Source organism: Guillardia theta, assembly GCF_000315625.1.
Source record: "Guillardia theta CCMP2712 unplaced genomic scaffold GUITHscaffold_56, whole genome shotgun sequence".
Classification (NCBI taxonomy): domain Eukaryota; class Cryptophyceae; order Pyrenomonadales; family Geminigeraceae; genus Guillardia; species Guillardia theta.
In genome coordinates this window covers 210,622-237,285 of record NW_005434618.1, presented here as the reverse complement: position 1 = coordinate 237,285, position 26,664 = coordinate 210,622, and the positions used below count along the sequence as shown (strand labels likewise).

General features: G+C 47.8%; 3 protein-coding genes across 3 annotated transcripts; all 3 read right to left on the bottom strand.

Moving 5' to 3' along the window:
* Positions 1–236: 236 nt before the first annotated feature.
* GUITHDRAFT_112038 (hypothetical protein) lies at positions 237–3,772 on the bottom strand (the record flags this gene model as incomplete). Its single annotated transcript, XM_005828821.1, has 3 exons — positions 237–269; positions 326–1,126; positions 1,736–3,772. The coding sequence occupies 3 exons, from the start codon at positions 3,770–3,772 to the stop codon at positions 237–239; spliced, it is 2,871 nt and encodes a 956-aa protein (XP_005828878.1).
* A 2,251-nt stretch (positions 3,773–6,023) lies between these two features.
* On the bottom strand, positions 6,024–14,715 carry GUITHDRAFT_141645 (hypothetical protein; the record flags this gene model as incomplete). Its single annotated transcript, XM_005828820.1, has 7 exons — positions 6,024–6,059; positions 6,127–8,832; positions 8,938–9,926; positions 10,266–10,306; positions 10,378–10,459; positions 10,782–12,036; positions 12,541–14,715. The coding sequence occupies 7 exons, from the start codon at positions 14,713–14,715 to the stop codon at positions 6,024–6,026; spliced, it is 7,284 nt and encodes a 2,427-aa protein (XP_005828877.1).
* A 7,625-nt stretch (positions 14,716–22,340) lies between these two features.
* On the bottom strand, positions 22,341–25,191 carry GUITHDRAFT_112036 (hypothetical protein; the record flags this gene model as incomplete). Its single annotated transcript, XM_005828819.1, has 2 exons — positions 22,341–22,400; positions 22,456–25,191. The coding sequence occupies 2 exons, from the start codon at positions 25,189–25,191 to the stop codon at positions 22,341–22,343; spliced, it is 2,796 nt and encodes a 931-aa protein (XP_005828876.1).
* Positions 25,192–26,664: the final 1,473 nt, after the last annotated feature.

Sequence of the window (26,664 nt, the reverse complement as noted above, 5' to 3'; positions counted from 1 at the left end):
AGCTTTCACCAATGATCGTGACCAAGGATCCTCCGGCACTGTATCCGATTGATGGGCTTACATAATATATTTGAGGAGTGTCCAGATATTCAAATTCATAGGACCCTTGCAGATTTGCATGAATGTAAATCTCCAGATACAGCTTTTTGATGCCAAAAGAGGATTTCAGTGGAGGAGATAGACATGACAAAGCTGTCTGCGAGATATAATTGATGGGTATTATCTCAGAGCCAAAGCTACAGTAAGATTCCCACATACTCGAAAAATTCCTGCCAAGGATTGTGATCAATTGACCCCCCTTGGCAACTGAAAATAAAGGTCTTACTGTATCCACAACCATGCTGGGAAGGAAGGAAATGGTGAATTCTTCAGAATGCATTCCTCCATACTGAATGAAGGCAGTCACATTTCCCCTGAAGGACTCATTTACTCGGAAAATCAAATAATCCTTCTGAATTTTAATAGCTTCGAACGAGTTGAGGTTGCGAAGTATCAGTTGGTATAGGAGTTCTGTGTCAAAGTTTTGCCCGTTGACTGTAATACATCCATCTGTTCCTTCCAAGATCGAAGATGGTACAATTTCAGAGACCTTGATTGGTTCCAGGAGCATATACTTGACTTGTGAATACGAGCTTATCAACGGACCATTCAAAACCTGAATTGTCACCGTCTTCGGAAAAGGGTATAGCGGAGCAAATGCCTGAATGATACTTGATGAAACCCATACACTCTGATTAATTTTGTATGAGTCTGCATACACATCGAAGTGATTTCTGTCAAATCCTTTTCCAATTATGAGGAAATTATTCGAGGTAGAATTCACGAATCCTATGGATGGCTGAAGGGTAATCACGATTGGTTGTTGTACGTACACAAATCTAAGGTCGCTTTGCATTCCCGTGACTTCAAACATAACTATTCCTTCAGTGAAAGGTGGTGCCATGCAAGTCCACAGGCCACTTCCAATGTTCGAACCTATCACTTTGATATTTGCAAACATGCACTCCAGGTTCAAAGAAGTGAAGTGTTGCGGATTTACAGTGACCACAGTACCGCCATTGATGAATCCAACGCTGGGACTAATGCTTGATAGAGACGGCATGACATATTGGAACTTCAAATCACTCTGCGAAAAGGTTTTACGGTCGTTGGAAACAGCGACAGAAATATTCTTTTGAAACGTTGAGGGTTGAATAATGCAACTTATCTGCTCAGAAGAAATGAGTTTGGATTCAACAACCTGTTTTCCAAATTTGCAAACAGTTTCCCCTTGAAGAAAGTATTTTCCTGTGACCACAACAGCTATTTCTCCAAAGATGGGTCCTTTTGAAGGTGATAGGTTGTAGGCAATTGGAATTTGTATACACTCAAAAAATACACCAGTTGCAACCCATTCTGTGGTTTTCCACATTTGAAGAGAAACTATTCCGGCGGCACTACAGGTAGCTAATGCTGTGATTGCGACATCAGTAATATTCAGAACGACAAGCAAGAGTTTGTCAGAATCAAATTGAAATGTTGGTGTATTTGACAACCCATTGCCCACAATGGTTATCGAAATTGTTTCGCTCACGCTTGCACGTGAAGGGAATACACTTGTAATGTAGCCGCCAACCTCATACAGAAAAACTTTTTCTTCAAATCCCAAGTCTGAATTCGAAAACAAGCTACACCTCTACCTTGCCAGGGTTTAGGTCCGACGCCTCCGGCAAGGTGAAGGTAAGGTTGTTCCCACCGCGGGATAAAACGCGAAAACTGTGCCGACATCCAAACGAAATGCCACTTGGCCTTCAACTCCAACAACAGTGAGAATGGTTCCACCAGCGGTCGGGCCACGGGTAGGTGACAGCTGCCACTCTCGTCTCGCTAGGACCTGGAAGCGAAGACCGGAGCTGGTGTAGTCCTGGCCGTTGTTGCTGACCTCAAACGAGACATTTCCGGGCTTATTAGCCGGGGCCACGCAGGTAAACAGACTGCTCGATAACCATCCGAGTCTGGACTGTTTGACTGAACCGAAACGACATTGCAAGTCAGCACTGTCCAAGAAGCCAGACCCTATACAGGTAACAAGCGAGCTACCGCTCGTGTATCCGCGACTCGGCCGCACTCCCTGCAGCTCTACTCTTGGATGGAATAGGAAAGCAGCGCGATTGCTCGAGTATGAAGACCCATGATCATCGCTCACCTGTAAGAAGAAACTACCCGGCGATACTGACGGAGGAGTCGCACAAACGATTGTAGAGCTTGTCAAGCGCTCTACCGCAGACGAGGTTACTGTCTCATCCTGGCCCGAAAGGCTTTGCATATGAAAGCGACAGTATGCTTGTCCTCGAAGATCGTAGCTTCCAACGACAGTCACACGAGTGTGACCCTCAACCGTCCCAGATGAAGGCTGTAGAGACAGAATACGAGGCCCCTCTACATATTCGAAGACGCGGAAGTCGCCTTGGTCGACCCTCACACGGGAATCAACCATGTACACCTCTACCTTGCCAGGGTTTAGGTCCGACGCCTCCGGCAAGGTGAAGGTAAGGTTGTTCCCACCGCGGGATAAAACGCGAACGGTTGTTCCCGCAAGTCGTATTGTGATGCTGGACTGATCTGTGCGGCTAAAGCCGATGACCGTAACTTCGATGCCGCCAGCGGTCGGGCCACGGGTAGGTGACAGCTGCCACTCTCGTCTCGCTAGGACCTGGAAGCGAAGACCGGAGCTGGTGTAGTCCTGGCCGTTGTTGCTGACCTCAAACGAGACATTTCCGGGCTTATTAGCCGGGGCCACGCAGGTAAACAGACTGCTCGATAACCATCCGAGTCTGGACTGTTTGACTGAACCGAAACGACATTGCAAGTCAGCACTGTCCAAGAAGCCAGACCCTATACAGGTAACAAGCGAGCTACCGCTCGTGTATCCGCGACTCGGCCGCACTCCCTGCAGCTCTACTCTTGGATGGAATAGGAAAGCAGCGCGATTGCTCGAGTATGAAGACCCATGATCATCGCTCACCTGTAAGAAGAAACTACCCGGCGATACTGACGGAGGAGTCGCACAAACGATTGTAGAGCTTGTCAAGCGCTCTACCGCAGACGAGGTTACTGTCTCATCCTGGCCCGAAAGGCTTTGCATATGAAAGCGACAGTATGCTTGTCCTCGAAGATCGTAGCTTCCAATGACAGTCACACGAGTGTGACCCTCAACCGTCCCAGATGAAGGCTGTAGAGACAGAATACGAGGCCCCTCTACATATTCGAAGACGCGGAAGTCGCCTTGGTCGACCCTCACACGGGAATCAACCATGTACACCTCTACCTTGCCAGGGTTTAGGTCCGACGCCTCCGGCAAGGTGAAGGTAAGGTTGTTCCCACCGCGGGATAAAACGCGAACGGTTGTTCCCGCAAGTCGTATTGTGATGCTGGACTGATCTGTGAGGCTAAAGCCGATGACCGTAACTTCGATGCCGCCAGCGGTCGGGCCACGGGTAGGTGACAGCTGCCACTCTCGTCTCGCTAGGACCTGGAAGCGAAGACCGGAGCTGGTGTAGTCCTGGCCGTTGTTGCTGACCTCAAACGAGACATTTCCGGGCTTATTAGCCGGGGCCACGCAGGTAAACAGACTGCTTGATATCCAATTGGATGTACCGATGGTATCTCCTATCTTACATGTAAGACTGTTCGAATGAAAAAAATCAAGCCCAATGCAAGTAATGGTTTGTTTTCTTGTGATTTGCACTGTATTTGGGACTAATTGAATCAATCTTGGCATTTCGTAGACCATGATTGGTTTGTGACTTTGTAGATTGAGGCATGTTTCTCTGAATGCAACGCTGATATGACTCAGTCCTGGCTCTAATCTCACTCTCTTGATGTTTATTGTAGTATTTTCAATAGTAGTCTCAAAAGCTGTTTCACCTATCATAACGTATACTTGTTTTTTTGCCGTGCTGGGTTCCAACAGAACTTGTATCTTAGTTCCTCCTGTTGAAGGTATTAAGGACGGTCTTACTTGTGTTATCAGAATTCGATCACAGTATTCATAGAAAGTTGTTGCATTTGCTTGAGAAAAGTCAGAGTCAAAAGCGTTTACAGACACAATACCAAATGAGTCAGATTTTGGAACTTTTACAATAATCGTTCCATTCTTGAGCCTCTCTGTTCTTTCTAATGACCCGTTGAAGCCAATTTGCTTCACAAACTGAAATCCATGTACAGTAACAAAGTTTCCTCCTGATGAACTTCCAGTACTTGGATAGATATAGAAAGATTCTTGAGACCAGATCGCAAGTCGGAGACCACTGTCAGTGAAATCGTATCCATTATTGCTTATCTCAAAGGACAAGTTTCCTGGCATCTTCTGACGAACAAGGCAAGATCCCAGTGTAGATGATATGTACGATGCTTGCCCAACACGATTTCCAACTTTACATACAAACGATTCAAGAATACCAGATCCAACAAACGAAATATGCAAAACGTTTTGAGATTCAAAATGTTCTTTGAGCTTAATTAACGAAGGTCTATAATAATACTGGAAGAAATGAATTGTTCGGTTCATTGCTCCACTCCATGTCAAATTAAGTCCAAATTCTACTTTTTCAGCATAGAAGCTCGCTGGGGTTTTACACGAAAGATGACTGTTAGAAATAACTGTAACCTTTTCTGTTTGTACGACATCATTAGCCCATTTAAAACTACACAAATACATGGAAAATACTGAAAAGCCCTTCCCATGCACATTTACAACAGTCCCTCCGTCAATGGGTCCTGAAGAAGGAACATGCGAAAATATCATAGGAGACTGTTCAAATAATACTGCAAAGTTGGCAAGATACTGTTTTGCACTGGTACGAATATTGATCAACAATCTTCCTGACAAATAAATTGTATCCCTTGACTAGACACTGAGACGTTTTCAAGGACATAGCTTCTGCCATCAACTTCACAAAGCGAAATCTGTGCAGAATCGAATGCGCTCCCGTACAGTGTTATTTTTGCTCTTGCTGACGATAAGATTGTACTTGGATGTACAGCGCGGATGAATACTGGAGCATGCATCATTACTGGCATGGCCTGCGACATCGTCGTTCCTCCATCATTCGATATTGTCATACTGGTATTGCTAGGTTGAATGCTAGGCACTTCACATATAGCCTTGCTCGATGTGACATACTCAGCTCTCTGTCGTAGATGCAGTCCTGCCTGACAACTCAGTAGGTCGGAAGAATGGAAGTTGGATCCAATCATCGTCAATAATGATGTCGAATACGCAGGTACAGCTGATGGAACCAATTGTGTCAAAGATGGGAACGAGACTATCTTCACGGCAAAATCTCTCTTATACGATCGAATACTGTGATGTAATGCAATCGATAATTCATGATTGCCTGTCGTCAGACCATCAAAATAGCAGAGAAGCATGGTCGAGGACACGAGGACAGTTTGAGCTGGCAAGGGCTCGGCAGGAAATAAGCACTTGTTAGCTTGATGGAATCCATGCCCGGTTACAGTAATCACACGTCCCAACCCTAGACTTGTTACGGAAGGCAATGCACCATCAACATGGAATGCAGGGATATATTGAAAGGTGAATTGTCTTGTATGCATGGCTAGGTCAGAAGTAAGGGTCACATATATCAAGCCAGTCCCGGTTCGCGCAGAAGATGTGGGAACGGCAAAACTTGCTTCTCCAGTCTCAGCTCGGATGTCGCCTCGCACAGGTAAAGATCCAAACATCAAAACAATCTCCTGGGAACTCAGAAATTTTGTACCTCTGATTGTAACGTGCGTTCCGCCAGTCGTTGGTCCTACACTTGGAAAAAGAGCGAGAACGTCGACTGGAGCGAGATAGTGAAATGAAGCTCCGCTAGATGTGTAATCATGGAAGTTGACTGAAAGGCTGATACTGACGTTTGCTGGCTCATGAGTTGGAGCAGTACACAATACGAATGTCGACGAGACGACTTCTGATGAGCTCATACTTTCCCCAAAGGCGAATGACACCTCTTGCAACGGAATGAAATTCTCTCCAATTAGAGTGACCATGGTACCACCTTCCGCTGCTCCCTCTGTTGGGGTGACATGGAAAACCCGCGGCTGCAAGTAATATTGGTAGAAGAACTGCACCGGCTGTACCTGTCTTGCTTCCCCAAAGTCCAATTGATAGGTAGAAGGTTTCTCCACAGGAGGAGTATTGCACAAGACGACAGTACTGGAAATAGTGATTCCCATTTGCTCAATCAGGTGCCCGCGTGCCCGCAATTTACATTCAAAGCCGCCTGATGGCATGTTAGTTCCGATGATTGAAACTAAGGTGCCACCAGATGTGGGCCCGCTCGTCGGAATCACAGCTGATATATGAAATGCGCTTTTTACCACGATCGCAATCATCCCAACAGCATCATATAACCCTCTGTGCACGGTTACAACCTCAACACTGATTGTACCTGCTTGCCCAAATCTCGGAGTATAACACAAGATCTTGGTAGGCTCAATCTGCCGGGCAAGCGATGATTCGTTCCCAAAACGGCATTCGATGTTGTCATCAGAAAACGATCGTGACCCCGTGATAGTAATTACTTCGGAAACACCATTTGCGATAGTGCTTGGATACACGTTCAAAATCACAGCCTTGGATTCGGTAAACGAAATGCGAAGACCACTATTCGAAAAGTCGATTCCATTGTTGCTGATCTCGACACTGATGTTCTGATGGTTCACCAAGTAAGGTGTAGAGCAAAGCAATCTTGTGCTGGAAATAACCGCAATGCTCTGTACTACCTGAACACCAAACTTGCAATTTGCAATCGCACCTGGGCGAAATCCTGATCCATACACATTGATCTGTTTTGTACTGGAGGACATCAATACATTTGGTACAATGCGTGACACAACGATAGGTTTTTCATACTGGAACAACACTGAACTTTTTGCACTATTGAACAAGTCATCGACCTCTGTTACTCCCATTGTTGTGATGAGCGATTGGGTGCGACCCAAGGCAGTCGGAGCGATACAAACGAATAGCTTTGAACTCACCATGTATCCGCTAGTCTTGAAAACTCCGAAGTAACATGAGGAAGCGTTAGTAAAGCCAACCCCGCTCACTAAGATCCGCGTTCCACCACCTACAGGGCCAAATGACGGTGTAATTGAATGTGCAACAGAAGGGTCTCTACATGCGAAGGAAATTGTGTCCGAGAAAGCTGAGCCCTGATACAGCAATCTGAAGTCTGATGACTCCGTAGGCACGCAAGTTGGCTGGAGGCAACGCACATGTTCGGCAGCTGTGCCCCCTTGCACTAACTCGGCAGCACTCAGTTGCTCATTGAACTGACACATCAATCGCATCTTCGACCAGTCCTGGACCAAGTCTGTTGGCTTTGGCTTCAGTGACACCAGGATCGTGCTGCCACCCGTGCTGAAACCAGCCGTCGGCTTGATACCAACAATTCTCGTCAGGTCCTCAGCAACAAATTCAGCACCTCGGCCGCTAAAATCTTGACAGTTGTTACTAATCTCAAACGAGTAACTCCCAGGTGCAGGGAACGTCACCAGACATTTAGCCTTTCTGGATGATATCCACCTGCAAGGCATTACGGTGTCTCCAATTCTTCCACATAGATTCACTGTGTCAAGCAGTACTCCACCCAAGACTTCAAGGACCACCCTTTCCCTCCAATGAGCTCTATCTGGAACAATAGACTCAATGTATGCTACATTTTCATAGCAGAAAGTCTTTGCCAGCGGCATCACGCTTCCAGAGACATGTTCCAAGATGGACACTTGCACACATCCGCTCTTCCCTGCCGGACTCACGCACTTCAAAAGGCTGCTCGAGGCCAGTGCTGCTGTAACTCTAGTGTTTCCAAAGCTGCATGCGAATGTACCGTCGATGAGAAATTCTCCTTTGATGTACACCTGAGTCCCACCGGCAGGCGGACCTGAAGATGGCTCAGCAGGAGGCAAATCCTCAATAGAAATGCCTGAAGTTATCTGTACAGACACTGAGTTTGAATTAGCCTTTGTTGCTGGAGAAAATAACATGACCGACACAAGACCCGGGAGTGAAGCTGGCATTTTGCAAATGACTTGAGTGCTCGAGATTGGAAGTGCGACTGAGACCTTGCGTACATTGAATTTGCACAAAACATCGCTTTCTGTGATAATATGGTTTCCCGTCAAGGTCAATGTGGCACCCTGTAACCCCCAAACCGTCGATGGCTCTACCGCCACGAGCACGGTTCTCGAGACGACAGAAAGAATATTTGAATTCATAGGAAAATCTACTCCATTGTTACTCACTTCCAAGGTGGCATTACCAACGAAATTGAGTTGAGGAAGCTGACAGATCAAGGTTTCATTGTCAATCCATACTGCGCGTATCACTGATTTCTGCACTTTACACGTTAGTCCATCGGTCTTCAAAAAGTGCTTTCCCAACACTGTGACCATGGATATTGAATTGGAGAAATGCAAAGACGGAAGTAACTTCGTCACCACCGGAAGAGGAGTAGATAAAACATTCAAGAATGTTTTTGAAATCAGTACGCCCTCACTGCATGTGAGCCTCATGGAGTATGCTCCAGCAACGAGCGATGGAGTGAAGCATGTCGCGACGTCACTTGATGCAATCGTAGCCGGAGTTCGTGTGGGTGCTTGAATGTCACTTTCAAAGCGACAGAAATAGGAGAGTTCATTAGCAAGGCCTGATCCCATCACCTTGATGAGGTATCTCTCTTGTTGCGGTACCACCGAAGGAAACACCAATGACAAAGACGGGGAATCTATATACGAAAATCCAGCATTTGGGAAACTTTCCTGCTGAGGAGCTGTCTGTGCCTGTATCTGTATCAAACCAACCTCATGAGCAGGTACTATGCACAAAGTAGAAGACCTATGTCGTCTACATGGAGATAAAACGTCGCCGAACCTGACTGCACTGACATTGACTCCAACAAGAGTTATCTCAGTCCCACCCATTGTGGGCCCATAAGTTGGATAGAGCGTTATACCCAGTTTCTCATCCGGTGAGATACAAACGTATGAATACTCCTGGCTGTAGTCATGACCATTATTTGTTACTTCGATGGTAACATTGCCGGGTTCGAAAGACACGAGCGGACAAGTCAAAAATGATGAAGACACCCAATATGCCTGCAGCAGCGTCCTTCCACCTAATCTGCAACCCAGTGTCGAAGAAAACGCGAAGTGCTCACCCAACACAGTGACCTGAGATTGAGGTGATGAATGCATCATGGAGGTCGGAACCACATTATACACACGTGCTCCGTGCTCAAACCGGAAAAGTGTAGCGATCGATACGCTCGAGGTATCTTCGGACACAACATCCAGATTCACAGTGGAAGGCGTTGCTTGCGGCGTTACGCAGAGGAGGGAGCTACCGGTCAAAAAGTATGCCGGAGCAGTGAGGTTGCCAAAACGGCATAGAGCTGATTGCGGATACTGACAGCCCAATATCACTTTGATTTCGGTTCCACCCACTATAGCTGCCGATGAAGGAGAAACTTGTAGAATTGGACACAATTCCGTGTATTCAAATTCCAATGAAGTGCCACCAAGGTTGAATCCTAGCAAGTTAACCACTGCGAAATTGACCGAGCCTGGATTCTGTGATGGGGTTCTGCAGATCAAAAGCCTCTCGTGGATCACTGTTGCCAGCGAGCTTTGATGGCCAAATCTACATGACAAGGCACTCTCTGCTTGGAAGCCACTACCAAACACTGAAATCAAAGAGCTCCTAGTCCTGGGACCAAATGAAGGTACCAGAGAATGTAAACTCAAGGTTTTGTAGTATTCAATGGCCACAGTCCCTTCGGTGAAGTCCACCCTGTTGAACGAGACGGCAACCATTACCCGCCCAGACTCATGTGATGCAGCATCGCACATCAGCAGACTGGAGGAGAGGAATTGTCCTGGAACAACGTTTTTCAGTCCAAAGCGACAGAACCAATCTAAACCTTTCGTAAAGGACTTCCCTATAATCGTTACTTGTACTCTGCCTTCGTTAGTACATATAGAAGGCAAAACACGCATAATGGATGGATTCGTAGCATACAAGACCTTGACACTTTGATCAATCTGTAAACCGCCGGCTTGTGATATCCAAACTTCATACATCCCTGAGTTTGAGGGAGGCACAATGGTCCGAAGTAATGTGCTCGAAACAAAACTTGTGGGTGGCCATAATGTTTTCCCAAAACTCAAGATTGAATAATTGAGCATATCTGATCCAAACACATGTGCCAACGTACCCCCACTTGTTGGAAATACACTTGGCCGAATCTCATAAATCCTTGGATCAGGTGAAACCAAAATCGTAAAGTTGATCAATGGAAGGCCATAACCATCCGAAAAGAGACGTACCACTTTGCGTCCCAATGGTATGATAGGCATCCTAAATTGTATCCCTTGACTAGACACTGAGACGTTTTCAAGGACATAGCTTCTGCCATCAACTTCACAAAGCGAAATCTGTGCAGAATCGAATGAGTTTCCCTGTATTGTAACCAAGGTTCTTGCAGTAAAATGGACTATAGATGGTTTAACCCTTGAAATCACAAGAGTTTGTTCTAAAATCTCATACTTGATTTCACTGACAAGATCACTTCTAGAGAACACTTGAAGAGCATACGTTGAAGGAGTGAGATTCGGCAATGTCACCATTGCCATACTTCCTGAAAGAATCCTACAGTTCAAAAGCTCTGTTTTTCCTAAAACAAGACGAAGTCCATCATCTAAAAAGCTGCCAAACAAGCTCAAACTTTGACCTGACTGCCCAGCTCTTCCTTGGGTAGGCATTATCTTGTGTATGGTTAAGTCTTCCTTGTACATGAATGATATCTCGTCCGTGGTGTAATCAACTCCATTGAAGCTCACTTCGACCATTGACATGCCGATCTCACCAGCAGCTGGCGACACGCACTCGACAAGAGTAGAAGTTATGGCCCTCGCACGATCTCCGTCGACTGTCGCGTTGCCGAAGCGACAAGACACCCCCTTGAGAAGAAAGCCAGTACCTGCTATATGCACCAGCGTCCCCCCGGACCTGCTCCCAATGCACGGTGAGATAGATCGCACATAGGGTGATGCGAAGTAGAGGTACGGCACAGCTCCAGCAACAAGTTCCAGCTCCGTATCTTGGTCTATCAAACTTATATTCACAAGACCTGGGACCAGCACTTTGGGCGATATGCAGCGGATGACAGACCCGAATACCTGGGCTTGAGAAGCAATCGTCTCTCCAAACATACAACCAACGCCTACGGCGGGGGGCATCAGCTCCGGGGTAACCTCCATGGTCACTACGGTTCCCCCGGAGGATGGTCCAATAGACGGTGAACAAGCCACCAATATCGACGGTTGCTGGATATGCAAGGGAAGTCCTTGAAGCGAGTAGGTTGAGCCATCATTGCTGACCGTGAGAAGGAGTGAGGAGGTGTCCTTGTGTTCGTGCAAAGTGCACATAAGCTTGGTTGAGGAGATCAGAGTCGTAGAAATAGACTGATGATCCCCAAATCGACAGGTCAGGGCCTCACCGCTCTCAAAGTGCTCTCCCAAGACCGTCACAACTAGGCCCTGTGGACTGGGGAAAGCCAAGGAAGGTGATAGCCTACGCACTGAAGGTAAAGGCAAGTACCAGAATCGTTGCTCCTCGCTCGAGTGCCAGTCCCCTTCAAGGCCTAGCAACACCTTGACCGATCCTGGATCCCGTACAGCAGGAGTGTAGCATTGCATGAGGGTGGACGTGAGCTGCAAGGTCTGGTTTACAGGGGTATATGCCTCCCCAAAGCGACATCGTAGCCCAGGCAAAGACAAGTACATCCCAAAGATAGAAACTTGCGTGATACTGCCTACACTGCCTGTACTCGGAACCATGCGGAGCACTCGTGGCTCATGCACATATGTGTACGATGCCCGTGCAAGCACGAGGCTTTGCCTCAAGATAGTCAGATTTATCGTCCCGAAGCCTGCGTGGGCAGGAGTGACGCACGCTGTGTATGACCCACGTGTCTCTGCAATTATCTGTACGGTATCGAACACACATTGTACAAGATCAGGCCGGCTAGTGTCGACATGCAATCCCACAATCGTCACAGTGTTGCCACCTGCAGCAGGTCCTATCGAAGGCTTGATCTGCAAGACAGATGAGGCCCGGTCCTGGTACCAAAGACCTTCACTCCAAGCGTCAACACCATTGTTGCTGACTTGGATGTTGACGACCTCGCTTGCTATGTCCAAGTCACCTGCTAAGCACAGTACAGTACTCGAGGTCATGTACTCTGCTCGCTCTACCCTCCCGCGTCCGAAGCGACAGCTCAGACCCTCGCCCCGCTCGAAGTGACGTCCCAGTACCGTTATCACCTGCCCCGCTACCCCCCCGACTCCTCGCGACGGCAAGACCCTGTCTACCGTAGCGTCTCGCTCGTATATGTACTCGAGGCTGCTCCTCGAGAAGTCAGCTCCCGCGTTCAGGCTCACGGCAAGCGCGGCTCTTCCGGGGCTTGTAGCCCGCGGCGATAGGCACACGGCCATGGTCGACGAGAGCCAGCGTGCATCGGGGCCCGTGCCGGCGGGCTCGCTGCCGAAGCGGCACGCAAGTCCGACTTGCAGGAAGCCCGTGCCCAGGAGGGTCACGAGGGTACCGCCGCGTATCGTACCGCGAGAGGGGAGGATATCGGAGACAGCCGGGTCACTGTAGAATAGAAAGGCAGAAGACAAGGTCACGAAATCAACAGAGTCGCCTCCCAACATTCGCAAAGACGACAGGCCTACAGCGCTTGCAGGTGGTGAAATGCAGAATCTCGAGCCCCCGACAGTTTCGGCTTTGGATGACACGCCGTCTATTACACATGTAGCATTCAGCATAGGCCAATGAGGGTCGTACGCCTGGTTTAACATTATCATTGTACCGCCTCTGACAGGCCCGCTGGAGGGTCGAAGCATCAAGTTGACAGGACAGCTTTGAAGCTCCAATAGCGCCGTGCCTCTTGCCTCTACCCCTCTTGGAGTTTCAATGACCAGAGATACAGTGCCTTGGGCCCTCATCGGGATGATACATAGGGCAAGAGATGAAGACAGGTATTTCCCATTGACAACATCTAAGGGTCCAAACCTGCATCGAATCTCTGCGTCTACGTGGAAGTGATAGCCAATGACCGTGGTCATCTGGCCAGCTACGCCGCTCAATGCTCTGGATGGCCTCAGAGCTTGAACCGTTGCACTCAGCTCGTACAGATATGTAAGCGAGGTATCAGTGTAGTCCGTTCCTCCGTTGACGCTGACTCTCACGGACACCTCCCCGACACCGATAGCAGGAGGCACGCGACATCGAACCGATGTAGAAGAGGATGCAGTTGCCTCATCCCACGCATGCACCATAGTATCTCCAAACTTGCAAGAGGTCTTGGAGGAAATAAACCCACTGCCTACCACGTCAACAAAGCTTCCTCCGCGGACTGATCCCCTTGACGGTATCACATCCTGTATGCGTACAACCTCCTGGTACTCAAAGAGTAGCGCTCCATCACATCCCTCCACGCCCGTCTCCCGTGTTGCAAGAATAAACCGTACGCGGTTGGGATCAGAGCCCCACCTTGAAGGGGCAACGCATGTCACTTCAGAGGAAGACTCATTCACTGCGACCGCTGGCACTGCGGTATCTCCAAACGTGCACCTAACTCCGCTGAGAGCTACATTCTTTAGCGAGGTTGGACTTGTCTTCACGACTACTCGTGTACCTCCTGCCACAGAGCCTGCGCTGGGTAACAAGCTTTCTGCTCGACAATGCTCCCTGATGCTCACCCACGCCGTGTTCGAGAAGTCCAGTCCTTCTTTGCTCAGCACAAGGCTTAGCCGTCCTGTCACAGTCTTGGGCAGCGGACATAAAAGTACCGAGGACGAGACATAAGCGCTCATAGTCATTCTATGCGATCCAAGCTTGCAGTATAACCCTAACGTGGTGAAGTCCCGTCCGAGGATCGTCAAAGTGCTTCCAGCCCTTGCAAGCCCCCCTCCGGATGTCCCTGACGGGAGAATCTTCTCGATGGCTGCAAGCCTCACAAACGCAAAGACAAGCCCGCTCCTGGTCAGGGTCAGTCGCAAACGCGTGTCCATCAACTCGACATAGGTCGTCTGACCACTTGTGCTTGGGGCACTCGGCGCTATGCAAAGAAGCAGCGATGATGTTAGCACGCTTGCGGGCTTGATTGTATCCAGCGCCTCAAGATCACCGAAAACACAACCAAGGGCAGGAACCGTACTGAAACCGCCGCCCGTCACTGTCACCGCGGCTCCTCCTCCCGGCGGCCCCTCGGACGGCACCAGCTCCGACATAGAGGGTAGATCGTAGTACTCGTAAGCAAGTTTCATACCCTCGATTTGTCCGTGGACAGCTTCTGCGTCAAGGTATATTGGCTGCGGGCCGCTGTGCGTTGCAGATGGCGATAGGCAGACTGCTAGTGTACTCGACACGCTGCTCAGCTTTGCAGAGAAAGGACCGAAGGAGATGCTTTGCAGACGAGAGGGAAGATTGTTCCCTACAAGCGTGACTGATGCTCCGCCCTGGATCGGGCCGGCAGAAGGACGGATGGCGAGAATAGAGATGCCCTCCACAACCAAAGGAAGCCCGACTTCTGTTCTTGTCCCTCCATCTGTGCCAGTTTGCAATGTTACTGAAGTCGTGCCAGCTTTCAAAGACGGCATGATGCACCGTAGAGCTGTTGAGGACAAATACAAGGTGGAGGTCGATATCTCACGTCCGAAGCGACAGCTCAGACCCACGCCCCGCTCAAAATGCATTCCTATTACTGTCAGCATTTGTTGTTTTGATTCTAACCTTGTTCTTGTGGGATGGATTCGTAGAACGGTCGGCGCTTTCTCGAATTCAAGATATGTATGAGTGTGCACTGTGTTCACAAAATCGTTGTTTGAAAGAAATATTTGAAGGGCTGTAGGTTCGTTTTGCAAAACAAAGCATAGAATACTTGAGGATGAAATATACTTTAAGTTATTTGATTTTACCTGCTGATCTCCAATTTTCATTCTAGTGACAAATGGAATGAATTCACGTCCATAGACCGTAATTAGAGTTTCCTCCGACGAGGATATTTTGGATGGAAACACTGAGGTAACAATTGGATTTTCATAGAAATAAACAGTGGATTGTATCATTACTACATCCGCATTCAGTAGATAAAAAGAAGAAATTCCCAGACGAGCCCGTGGTGGTGTCAAACATGTTACGGAATCATTCACACCATGCAAAACAGCAGTTCGAACTCCATCGAACGAACATCGCAATTGCGTTGTATCAAGATTTGTGTAAGTTGCCAACTTCACATGTATTCTGGTTGCCTCAGAATGGGGTCCGCTGGTTGGATACAACTCAATGACCTGGCCAAAATCTTGTACCAATACCAAGCTTTGTGAAGTGGCGAATTCGTATCCATTATTGCTAATCGCCAAGGAAAAGGAACCAGGAACCTTACTTTTAAACAAACAGGAAACCCTCGAAGAACTAAGAAAGTGTGCTCTGCTTGTCTGATTGAAGCCAAAGCGGCAGGATAGCCCATCTACGTTGATTATATTTTCACCAAGTATCAAAATGTCGACAATTCTTCCAACAGTTGTGATTTTTGGCGAAAAATCAATAATGCTTATGGGTCTAGTGTATGCGAATATGACATCTGAGGGTGAAAGTGAAATTCCCCTGTTGTTACTGACAAGTACATGAAATATCGACTCAGAATATGAGGGCATCAGAACCCTTGCATGCGTTGAAGAGATGCAGGGAGCCAGAATTGGTTTGTGAGTGAATATCGCAAAATGATCTGGGATAAATTCTGACCCAATAATATCTATGTAAACACCTGCGAATGTACTCACTGAACTGGGAATTATGCTTCGAATGATTGGAGTAGAATAAAATTGGTACTTGAGTCGTTTGCTCACAATAGCACTTGAATTTAATACAAGGAATTCATGTATTCCTGGCAATTTTGCATTTGGAGAAAGACATCCGCAGGTACCGTTTTGATCTCGAGCCGAAGCACTTCCGATTCCATCAAACAAGCACCTAAAATGACTGTTGCAACTGACATTGATTGGTATAAATGTGTTGCCTTGGATTGGACCTGAAGATGGATAAATACTCAATATAAGGTTTTTGGAATTGATTACTTCTATCATTGTGGAAACAAATGAGCCTTCCAAAAACAATTCAACTGAACGTTTCCCTTCTAATTCAGAATAAATCAAACATTCTATAATTGAACTAGATATGACCATGGCAGCTGATTGTTCAGAATTGGAGAACTTACAGATACAATTTTCATTTCTGTCAAAACCAGAACCATACAACGTGATAGTAGTTCTTACGTATGACTGAATTACTGAAGGTCTAACTCTCTCTAGAGTTGCCATTTCAACTACTTGAAGGTCGACAGTCTGAGGTAAAACATATTTCTTGTACATTATTCCAAGGCTAATTGTCATTGTCTCATTGAATGTTGGTACACTGCAAATGATGGAAGAATGCGAAATAAGTTCGGTTCGTATGAACTGATTGGAAATGTAGAAGCAGTGAGAAATATCTCGTGTAAATGAAGATCCAATTATTGTTATTTGCGATCTTACATTCGCTGGGACACGTGAAGGAACAACCTGCATAATTTCTGGTCTTCTTAAGTATTCGAAATTGAATTGTTTCAACAGAATACCATAGGAATATACCAATAAAGTCGAATTTTCTGGATCGGCCGGTGGAGCAGCACATATGCTTTGAGTGTCAGATACAGTCCTTACAAGCACTGATCGGTTCCCAAAATTGCAAGTGAGCAAAATTTTCGACAAAAATTCTCGAGCATATATTGTTATCAGACTACCGCTATCAGCAAATGACCAGGATGGAACAATTCTATCTATCAAAATAGAAGGCAATACAACAAATTGCTGTTCGTTGGAAGAGAATCCACTATGATCGACAACAGAAACTGTCATATTGCCTACATAAATAAGATTCGGAAAGATGCACAAAACCTTGTTGTCTTGTACCACCTGAGCTCGCACTGTCTTTCGTTGCCCAAAGCGACATAACATCATCTCTTTGTCAATGAAATGCTGTCCATACAGCGTCACAACCTGTCTACTACTGCTCGAAAGGAGAACATGTGTAGGCTGTATTGCTGTGATGACGGGCTGATCAACAAATTCTATAGCCAGGCTTGCAACAAGCTTTCCGCCATGATTGGGTGAGATTTGTAAATATGATCGGCCTGGTGGCATTGGCGGTGCCATGCAGGTAAGTAGAGTGCTCGTCATGGCACGCCCCCGAGTGCTTCCTGTGTTGCCAAAGCTGCAAAAGGCCTCTGGCATAAGCAGATTGCGCCCAGTTATGGAGATCAGCGTCTGTTTACCAGATTTGATAAGACTAGGGTAGATTCCAGTGACCTCCGGCTCATCGACGTACAAGAACGAAAGGGAAGGGCCTGGTTGACGACCTCCATATGACGATGAGTCCTTCTGCACAACTCGAACTTCGACACTACCTTGCTTGTGTGCTGGAGTAACACAGAAATATTGATCTTGTGCATTCTTTTGGACTTGTACCACACTAGCGTCACCAAAAACACAATGGCTAAAGGCCTCGGATCTCACAGGGTGGCTGGTTTGAAGGTGTACACGAGTGCCACCGCTGACAAAACCTATGCTTGGGATGAGGCTCATTACAATATCAGAATGCAATATTTGAATCTGAGTGTAGCTGCTGGAGATCCAAGTGCCGTCACACAGCACTGAAACAGTATGATTCCCAGGCTGCAACGATGGAGTTGTGCATATGATTGCGGTTGCCGAGGAATACACAGCAGCTGATTTCTGCTCGGAACCAAACCTACAATAAAGCTCTTTGCATTCATGGAACTGCCCCGCTACTACGACACGAGTCCCTTCTCCGTTACGAACTACAGAAGGACGGATGGAATATACAATGAGATCTCGCCAGCTCACTATGACCGAAGTTTCAAAAACGTCCACTTGATTGGGTGAGATTTGTAAATATGATCGGCCTGGTGGCATTGGCGGTGCCATGCAGGTAAGTAGAGTGCTCGTCATGGCACGCCCCCGAGTGCTTCCTGTGTTGCCAAAGCTGCAAAAGGCCTCTGGCATAAGCAGATTGCGCCCAGTTATGGAGATCAGCGTCTGTTTACCAGATTTGATAAGACTAGGGTAGATTCCAGTGACCTCCGGCTCATCGACGTACAAGAACGAAAGGGAAGGGCCTGGTTGACGACCTCCATATGACGATGAGTCCTTCTGCACAACTCGAACTTCGACACTACCTTGCTTGTGTGCTGGAGTAACACAGAAATATTGATCTTGTGCATTCTTTTGGACTTGTACCACACTAGCGTCACCAAAAACACAATGGCTAAAGGCCTCGGATCTCACAGGGTGGCTGGTTTGAAGGTGTACACGAGTGCCACCGCTGACAAAACCTATGCTTGGGATGAGGCTCATTACAATATCAGAATGCAATATTTGAATCTGAGTGTAGCTGCTGGAGATCCAAGTGCCGTCACACAGCACTGAAACAGTATGATTCCCAGGCTGCAACGATGGAGTTGTGCATATGATTGCGGTTGCCGAGGAATACACAGCAGCTGATTTCTGCTCGGAACCAAACCTACAATAAAGCTCTTTGCATTCATGGAACTGCCCCGCTACTACGACACGAGTCCCTTCTCCGTTACGAACTACAGAAGGACGGATGGAATATACAATGAGATCTCGCCAGCTCACTATGACCGAAGTTTCAAAAACGTCCACTTGATTGGGTGAGATTTGTAAATATGATCGGCCTGGTGGCATTGGCGGTGCCATGCAGGTAAGTAGAGTGCTCGTCATGGCACGCCCCCGAGTGCTTCCTGTGTTGCCAAAGCTGCAAAAGGCCTCTGGCATAAGCAGATTGCGCCCAGTTATGGAGATCAGCGTCTGTTTACCAGATTTGATAAGACTAGGGTAGATTCCAGTGACCTCCGGCTCATCGACGTACAAGAACGAAAGGGAAGGGCCTGGTTGACGACCTCCATATGACGATGAGTCCTTCTGCACAACTCGAACTTCGACACTACCTTGCTTGTGTGCTGGAGTAACACAGAAATATTGATCTTGTGCATTCTTTTGGACTTGTACCACACTAGCGTCACCAAAAACACAATGGCTAAAGGCCTCGGATCTCACAGGGTGGCTGGTTTGAAGGTATACACGAGTGCCACCGCTGACAAAACCAATGCTTGGGACTAAGTCAAGAATAGTTTCATATTTCGTCATGTCTATCGAAATCTGAACGATCTCGGCGCTGTAATGTATCCCATCGTTTGTTACATCCAGAAAACTAATTGGTGTCACAGTTGAAGGAATGGAGCAAGAAATTAGGGTTGAAGAAATGTGAAAAGCCTTGATCGTTTGCTTTTTGTTATACCTACAGGCAAGCAAAGAAAGTTTAAAAAAATTGCTTCCCGACACAAAAAAATGCTGATGCTTGCAGATCTTCACATCTATCACTTTTGATTCTACACTTGGAAGAGGAATCAAGTCGATCGCAAAAGTAGTCGGGTTTTGAGGGTCTTCCGGCCTCCAGATCTGCAATGACGATGAATCGGGACTCCAAGACGCAGATGGACACCTACATGCGAATGTAGTTGAAGATAAAACACTAGCAAAATTGACAAAGTTGCCAAAAGCGCATTGAAAATTGTCGCTCACATCAAAATTTTTACCATAGATTGTCACAATAGATTCTTTTGATGTTGCACAGATTGAAGGAAATACAAAATTGATTTCCATGCTTTCGCTGTAAATGTTACCCCCAAAGGAATTGATGACATTCCCATTCATCTCAAGATAGAACTGTGAAATAGATTTTATCGAAGGAACTGCACACAATAGCATGGTAGAGGACAAAGTGGTTGCTTTATTTTTCGGGGCATTCTCGAAGACGCAATATGTCATCTGCTGTGTGTCAAAACTTGTGCCAATTACCGTAATGAGTTGATGTCTAAATTTGATCCGTTTTGGATAGAATTCATAAACTGCCACAGATTCTTGAAAGTTGATTGCATATGGGTTTGAGATTATTACAGATGCATGATAAACAAGCTCTACACTGGAGTTTCCTGGTTGAAGATCATCAGGGATCACACACAAAACCTTGTTGTCTTGTACCACCTGAGCTCGCACTGTCTTTCGTTGCCCAAAGCGACATAACATCATCTCTTTGTCAATGAAATGCTGTCCATACAGCGTAACAACCTGTCTACTACTGCTCGAAAGGAGAACATGTGTAGGCTGTATTGCTGTGATGACGGGCTGATCAACAAATTCTATAGCCAGGCTTGCAACAAGCTTTCCGCCATGATTGGTAGAAATTTGAAGGTGAGCTCGGCCTGGTGGCATTGGCGATGCCATGCAGGTAATCAAAGTGCTACTGATCCACTCATTACGCAGAGGCTGATAGTTTCCAAAGAAGCAGTTGACATGGTTAGGAATGAAATGTTGTCCATAGATGGAAATTCTGAAATTTCCTCCAATGGGTCCTATTGATGGAATGACCTCATGAATTTTCATAGGAGGAATGACTGAAATTGTGTTGGCGTGATTGGATGCATCACAATGATCTTTATAACAAAGACTGATTTTGACTTTTCCTTCCACAAACGGATACAATTCACATGAAACAACTGTTGAGTTCAAGACAGAAGCTTTGCTGACTTCCGTATCATTGATCAAACAAAACAGATTATCACTAAAAATCGTTTTTGTTGGATATATTTTGAGAAGAACAAAATTGCGATACCCAGAATGCAATAAAGCTGGATAAACAGAAACAATTCTAAGATTGGTAAATAGAATAAGTAATGACTGATGATCTGCATTCGGATCCAAGTAACCTGTAGAAGATACAGAGAAAGATAAAACTCCGACTTTTAATGAGGGCAAGCTGCATTGCAGAATTGATGATGAAGGGCTCGAAAGAGCAAGAGTGGTAATATTTCCATACATGCAATGCAGATTAGAATGGAGATTTTCTCCAAATACAGTAAGGAGTTTTCCTAAGGTTGGATTTTCTATCGGATTGGGATGAATCCCAAAAATTTTTGGTGATTTTTCAAGAAGAATGACCTTCGAATTGTTATGAACTGCATTTCCTTTGGAAAACATTACTTCAAGTTGATAACTTCCAGCAATTTCGACTGGTGGTATCACACATCTAATCAGAGAAGACGTCATAAGTTTGCTCGGTACAACGACACTTCCAATCGTAACTCTCGCGTTGAAGAAATGTGCACCATAAATTCCAACAGCAAATTCTCCTTTGACTTGTCCACAAGATGGATGGATGAATGAGACAGTGGGAGGAGAAAACACCTCAATACTTGTGATTCCAATCGTATGATTGTGAATAGAATCATAAACTGCAAATTGATATATTCCGCCAAAACTGATTAATGGAGGAATAACTGCAACAAAATGATCTTTTTGAAATTGAACTGGAATCGACATATCATTGAATTGACCACGATAAATATATGTTGGATTCAACAGACCAAAAATGGTTATTTGTGAACTGTGCCCATCCACCACTCTGGAGGGAATAACCTCAAGAGAGCAAAACTCGACCAGCACCAACCACTGTTCAAAAAGAATGTAATCTCCTGAGAGAATTTGAAGCGGACCACTTTGCACCATTGGTGGAACATGGCATTTCAACATTGAAGAGGATACAACCTTGGCTGAAACAACATCAGCGCCAAACTTGCACGAGAAATCTCGAGTCATGAAAACTCCAAGAACATTGATAAACTGCTTATTCGATTTCGAACAGAACGCCAACGGCCATATAGAAGAGACATGCGATTCCAGTACATGGTACAAAAGAGAGTCTTGAATATAGGAATCAAACCAGCGAACCTGCACAAAAATATATTGTTGAACACGCCCAAAATCAGGCACTAAACAATTGATTAGACTCGACGATATCCACTCCACGCCTCTCCCCTCCACGGCCTTGTCCCCAAACCAGCACCTCAGCCCCTCTCGCCCGATTCCCTCTCCTGTGATGGTCACCCTCGATCCTCCCCCTGCTCCACCTTGACTTGGAGATACACTTATGAGCCTGGCTTGAAGTACGTACTGGAACCTTAGGTCCCCTAATAGCTTCTGTCCACTCGGTCGTCGCACTTGTACAGAGACGGTAGAGGGCATCGATGGTGGCAGATTGCATGCCACGGAAGCGTTGTCCGGCGATGACACGTTCAATTGCCCGCGGCTCATAGAGTCTCCGAATACACAGAGCCACTCCCCAGTCCCGTCCTCACCTCCGATCGTCCCTTCAAGCATCACTCTCACGACCGTTCCTCCCACTGACGGTCCCTGACTAGGTACCACGGACTTTGCTGACATCCCTGAGCGGTACTCATACCTCACGCTGACGATGCCGCTAGCGGTCTCTCCTTCTACTCCGTTGTTGCTCACCGATACCCCGACCGCCCCCGGACCCCCTCTCGGCGCTACACAGACTACCGCCGTCGACGTCATCGGCATGCCCCGTACCCGCCCCCTTGTCCCGAACAAGCAGCTCAGCCCTTGTCCCGACCCGAAGTGGCGGCCTATCACCGTCACGGTCTGCCCGTCGACCCCGCTATCTCCCGCGGACGGCCTCACCTCGTCCACCGTAGCCCCGGCCTCATATGCGTACTCGACTGCAGATCCGGAGAAGTCCGCGCCTCCGTTGAGGCTCACCTGCAGCCTGACTACCGTACTGCCAAGCAGTGATGCGGGCGTGGTACATAGCAGCAATGATGAGCTAAGGCTCGTAACGTCCTTGCCCTGGACTATGGACGGGCCAAATTGACAAACGGGATCTCGGGATATGAGGCCCTGGCCCACGACACTTACCACCATACCTCCCGTCTGTCTCCCTATGCTGGGCACCACCGAGCTTACCTCTGGCCCCTCGTAGTAGACGAATGCAGACTTGCCCTTGACAACGACGTTACCAAGATCGTCCACCAACGACATCTTCGTTTCTCCTGCCCGCAAGCTTGTAGGCGACTTACAGCTGATCAGCGACGTGGTCAAAGCTTGTGCTTGCACGACTGAGGTTCCAAAAACGCAACCCCAAGGTCTCTCTGTCGTCCATGACAACGCCGCCCGACGCAAACCGTCGACTGCTATGGTCACGTTGGTACCCCCAGCCAACGGCCCTGAGCTTGGGGTGACCTTGCGTATTACCTTAAGATCACCGCTGTACACGAACCCGCCCCTTGTTTGCCCTTCATCCACTCCGTTGTTGCTCACCGATACCCCGACCGCCCCCGGACCCCCTCTCGGCGCTACACAGACTACCGCCGTCGACGTCATCGGCATGCCCCGTACCCGCCCCCTTGTCCCGAACAAGCAGCTCAGCCCTTGTCCCGACCCGAAGTGGCGGCCTATCACCGTCACGGTCTGACCGTCGACCCCGCTATCTCCCGCGGACGGCCTCACCTCGTCCACCGTAGCCCCGGCCTCATATGCGTACTCGACTGCAGATCCGGAGAAGTCCGCGCCTCCGTTGAGGCTCACCTGCAGCCTGACTACCGTACTGCCAAGCAGTGATGCGGGCGTGGTACATAGCAGCAATGATGAGCTAAGGCTCGTAACGTCCTTGCCCTGGACTATGGACGGGCCAAATTGACAAACGGGATCTCGGGATATGAGGCCCTGGCCCACGACACTTACCACCATACCTCCCGTCTGTCTCCCTATGCTGGGCACCACCGAGCTCACCTCTGGCCCCTCGTAGTAGACGAATGCAGACTCTATACTCAATGTTGGACCATGGTTGGACAGTTCTATCTCTATCTTCGTTTCTCCTGCCCGCAAGCTTGTAGGCGACTTACAGCTGATCAGCGACGTGGTCAAAGCCCGTCCCCTTACTGCGTTTCTGTTTTCCGAAATTCCCCGGAATAAACACCACAAAGGTCTCTCTGTCGTCCATGACAACGCCGCCCGACGCAAACCGTCGACTGCTATGGTCACGTTGGTACCCCCAGCCAACGGCCCTGAGCTTGGGGTGACCTTGCGTATTACCTTAAGATCACCGCTGTACACGAACCCGCCCCTTGTTTGCCCTTCATCCACTCCGTTGTTGCTCACCGATACCCCGACCGCCCCCGGACCCCCTCTCGGCGCTACACAGACTACCGCCGTCGACGTCATCGGCATGCCCCGTACCCGCCCCCTTGTCCCGAACAAGCAGCTCAGCCCTTGTCCCGACCCGAAGTGGCGGCCTATCACGGTCACGGTCTGACCGTCGACCCCGCTATCTCCCGCGGACGGCCTCACCTCGTCCACCGTAGCCCCGGCCTCATATGCGTACTCGACTGCAGATCCGGAGAAGTCCGCGCCTCCGTTGAGGCTCACCTGCAACCAGACGACGTCCTTGACTGGGCGCGGGGGTGCAACACAGGTGGCCATCGTAGAAGTCTCTTGCCGGCCTGCGACCGCATCTCCGGTCCCGAACCTGCACGTTAGATTGCTGCCTTCTTCCAGCCCCCGCCCATACAGGCTCAGCATGGTACCCCCTTCCAGAGCGCCACTGCTTGGCTCCACGCGAGTCACCACAGGCTCATTGTAGTAAACATACCTCACTTCTCCCTCAAGGCCCCTACTCGACCCTTGGGCTCCCTCTACTGCCCGTATCAGCACTGTCCCGCTCTTCTGTACAGCCGGCATGGTGCAAAGGATCCTGGAGCTGCTGAGCGCTTGGGCCTGCACCACCTGACCTTCCCCAATACGACAGAAGATAGCTGACGCAAAGCCTGCACCTCCTCGCACGCTCATGACGACGGCGGTACCTCCTGTCACCGGCCCGCTGCTCGGCTCGACTGCATGGACATGTCCCCTACTTACGACCGTGTATTGACCGTTGCTATTGCCATGTATGCCCTGCTCATCGCCCAAGTAAACAGCGACGGTACCGGGAAGGAGCTTCGGCACGGCACACTTGACCAGAGTAGAGCTGGAATAGAGGGCTGGAGTGCTCACTCGGAAGCCGAACCAGCAGTCAAGACGATGCTGGTACGGATTGAAATGTTTGCCTCTCAATTGTATGATCGGGGGGTTGCTAGTTTTCATCTCGGAGGTCAGTGATTCAATTTGTGGAGGCTTCAGGAGCTCGATCAAAATCGGGTTCGTTGAACTTTGATTACCTGTGTACTTGTACTCAATTGTAAGGAAATAATTTGATGCCTGCAAGTTGCCGACATTGCACACGAGTTTTGTTGATGACAATGTTTTCACATCGCTTCTTCTCGTCAAGCGATTGAAGATGCAAGATGGCACAAGCTCGCCATGAAATGCCTGTCCAATCACTGTCAATGTTTGAGATGTGCCGGCATAAGTTGTCCTTGGGGTAATGTCGTATATTTGGGATGGTACAAAGTATAAGAATATGGATTCCATTTTGTAGCTTCCGCTGATAACTGACAGTGTTACAGCTTCTGTGGAATTATGTAGACCTGAGAAAGGAGGTGAAATACATTCAACTTTGTTTGAGGCTATCCATCTCCCTTGTACTACAGATTGTCTGAACCAGCACCGTACTGGGTCACGAGGGCGCATTTCTTGATGTTGGCTCTCCACCAATATTTGGGATCCTCCGGTGCTGGGACCAAGACTTGGATGTATTCTGACTCCATCGCGCTGACATTTTGAAATTTCAGACTTGAAGATCTTCCTTCCATCAACCACAATGTTGAGCAGAGTTTGCTTGTAGGAAATTTGTGGCACAGAGCATGTTATCGCTGAAGAAGACATCAGAAAGCCACGAGTTGTCGTTCTATGTGCAAATCGACATTCAGAAACTGACAGTTCTGAAAAGCTGTCTCCAACAACTGTAATCAAATCCTCATCTCTGATGCAATGGTTGTGCACTACTTCGAAAACCTGAGGAGTCTTTACATAGACGAATCTTGAGACTTCTACACCATCAAGGTATTCTTGACCATCAACCGTAAAAGTGACATGTACCACTCGTTCATGATATACGATAGGTGCACTACAGAGCAGCAAGGTGGAAGTTACGAAAGTAGTCTTTTTAGCATCTAATGTTTCTGTTCCGAACCTTACCCTAAGCAAGTCAGGTTGGAATAAAGTTCCAGATATATATATCCGAATGTCAGAATCGCCAACATGCCCAACAGATGGAGAGATGCCATTGACCATTGGAGGGAGGTAATACTGATATCGGGTAGATATTGGATAGGGAAGTGATGACTGCACTTGTACAACGCACGGGGATCGAGCCTTTGACGGTGGAGCCACAAGCAAGATATGAGAATGGTTGTACAGTTTACCTACCACCTCAATTGTACCAAATTTCACCACCAGAATTTCGTTATAATCCATGGGATCTACAAACGACAACCATATTCTTGTTCCACCCAACACAGGTCCTAAAGTTGGCCATAGCAATAAACGACCAGACCTGGGCAAAACCTCCAACACTGGACCATTTCTATCTCGGAATGAAGTACCTTCACTACTGACTTTCAGAGTGTAACGCCCTGGAACCAATTGATTAATTGTACACTTACGATGCTGAAGATG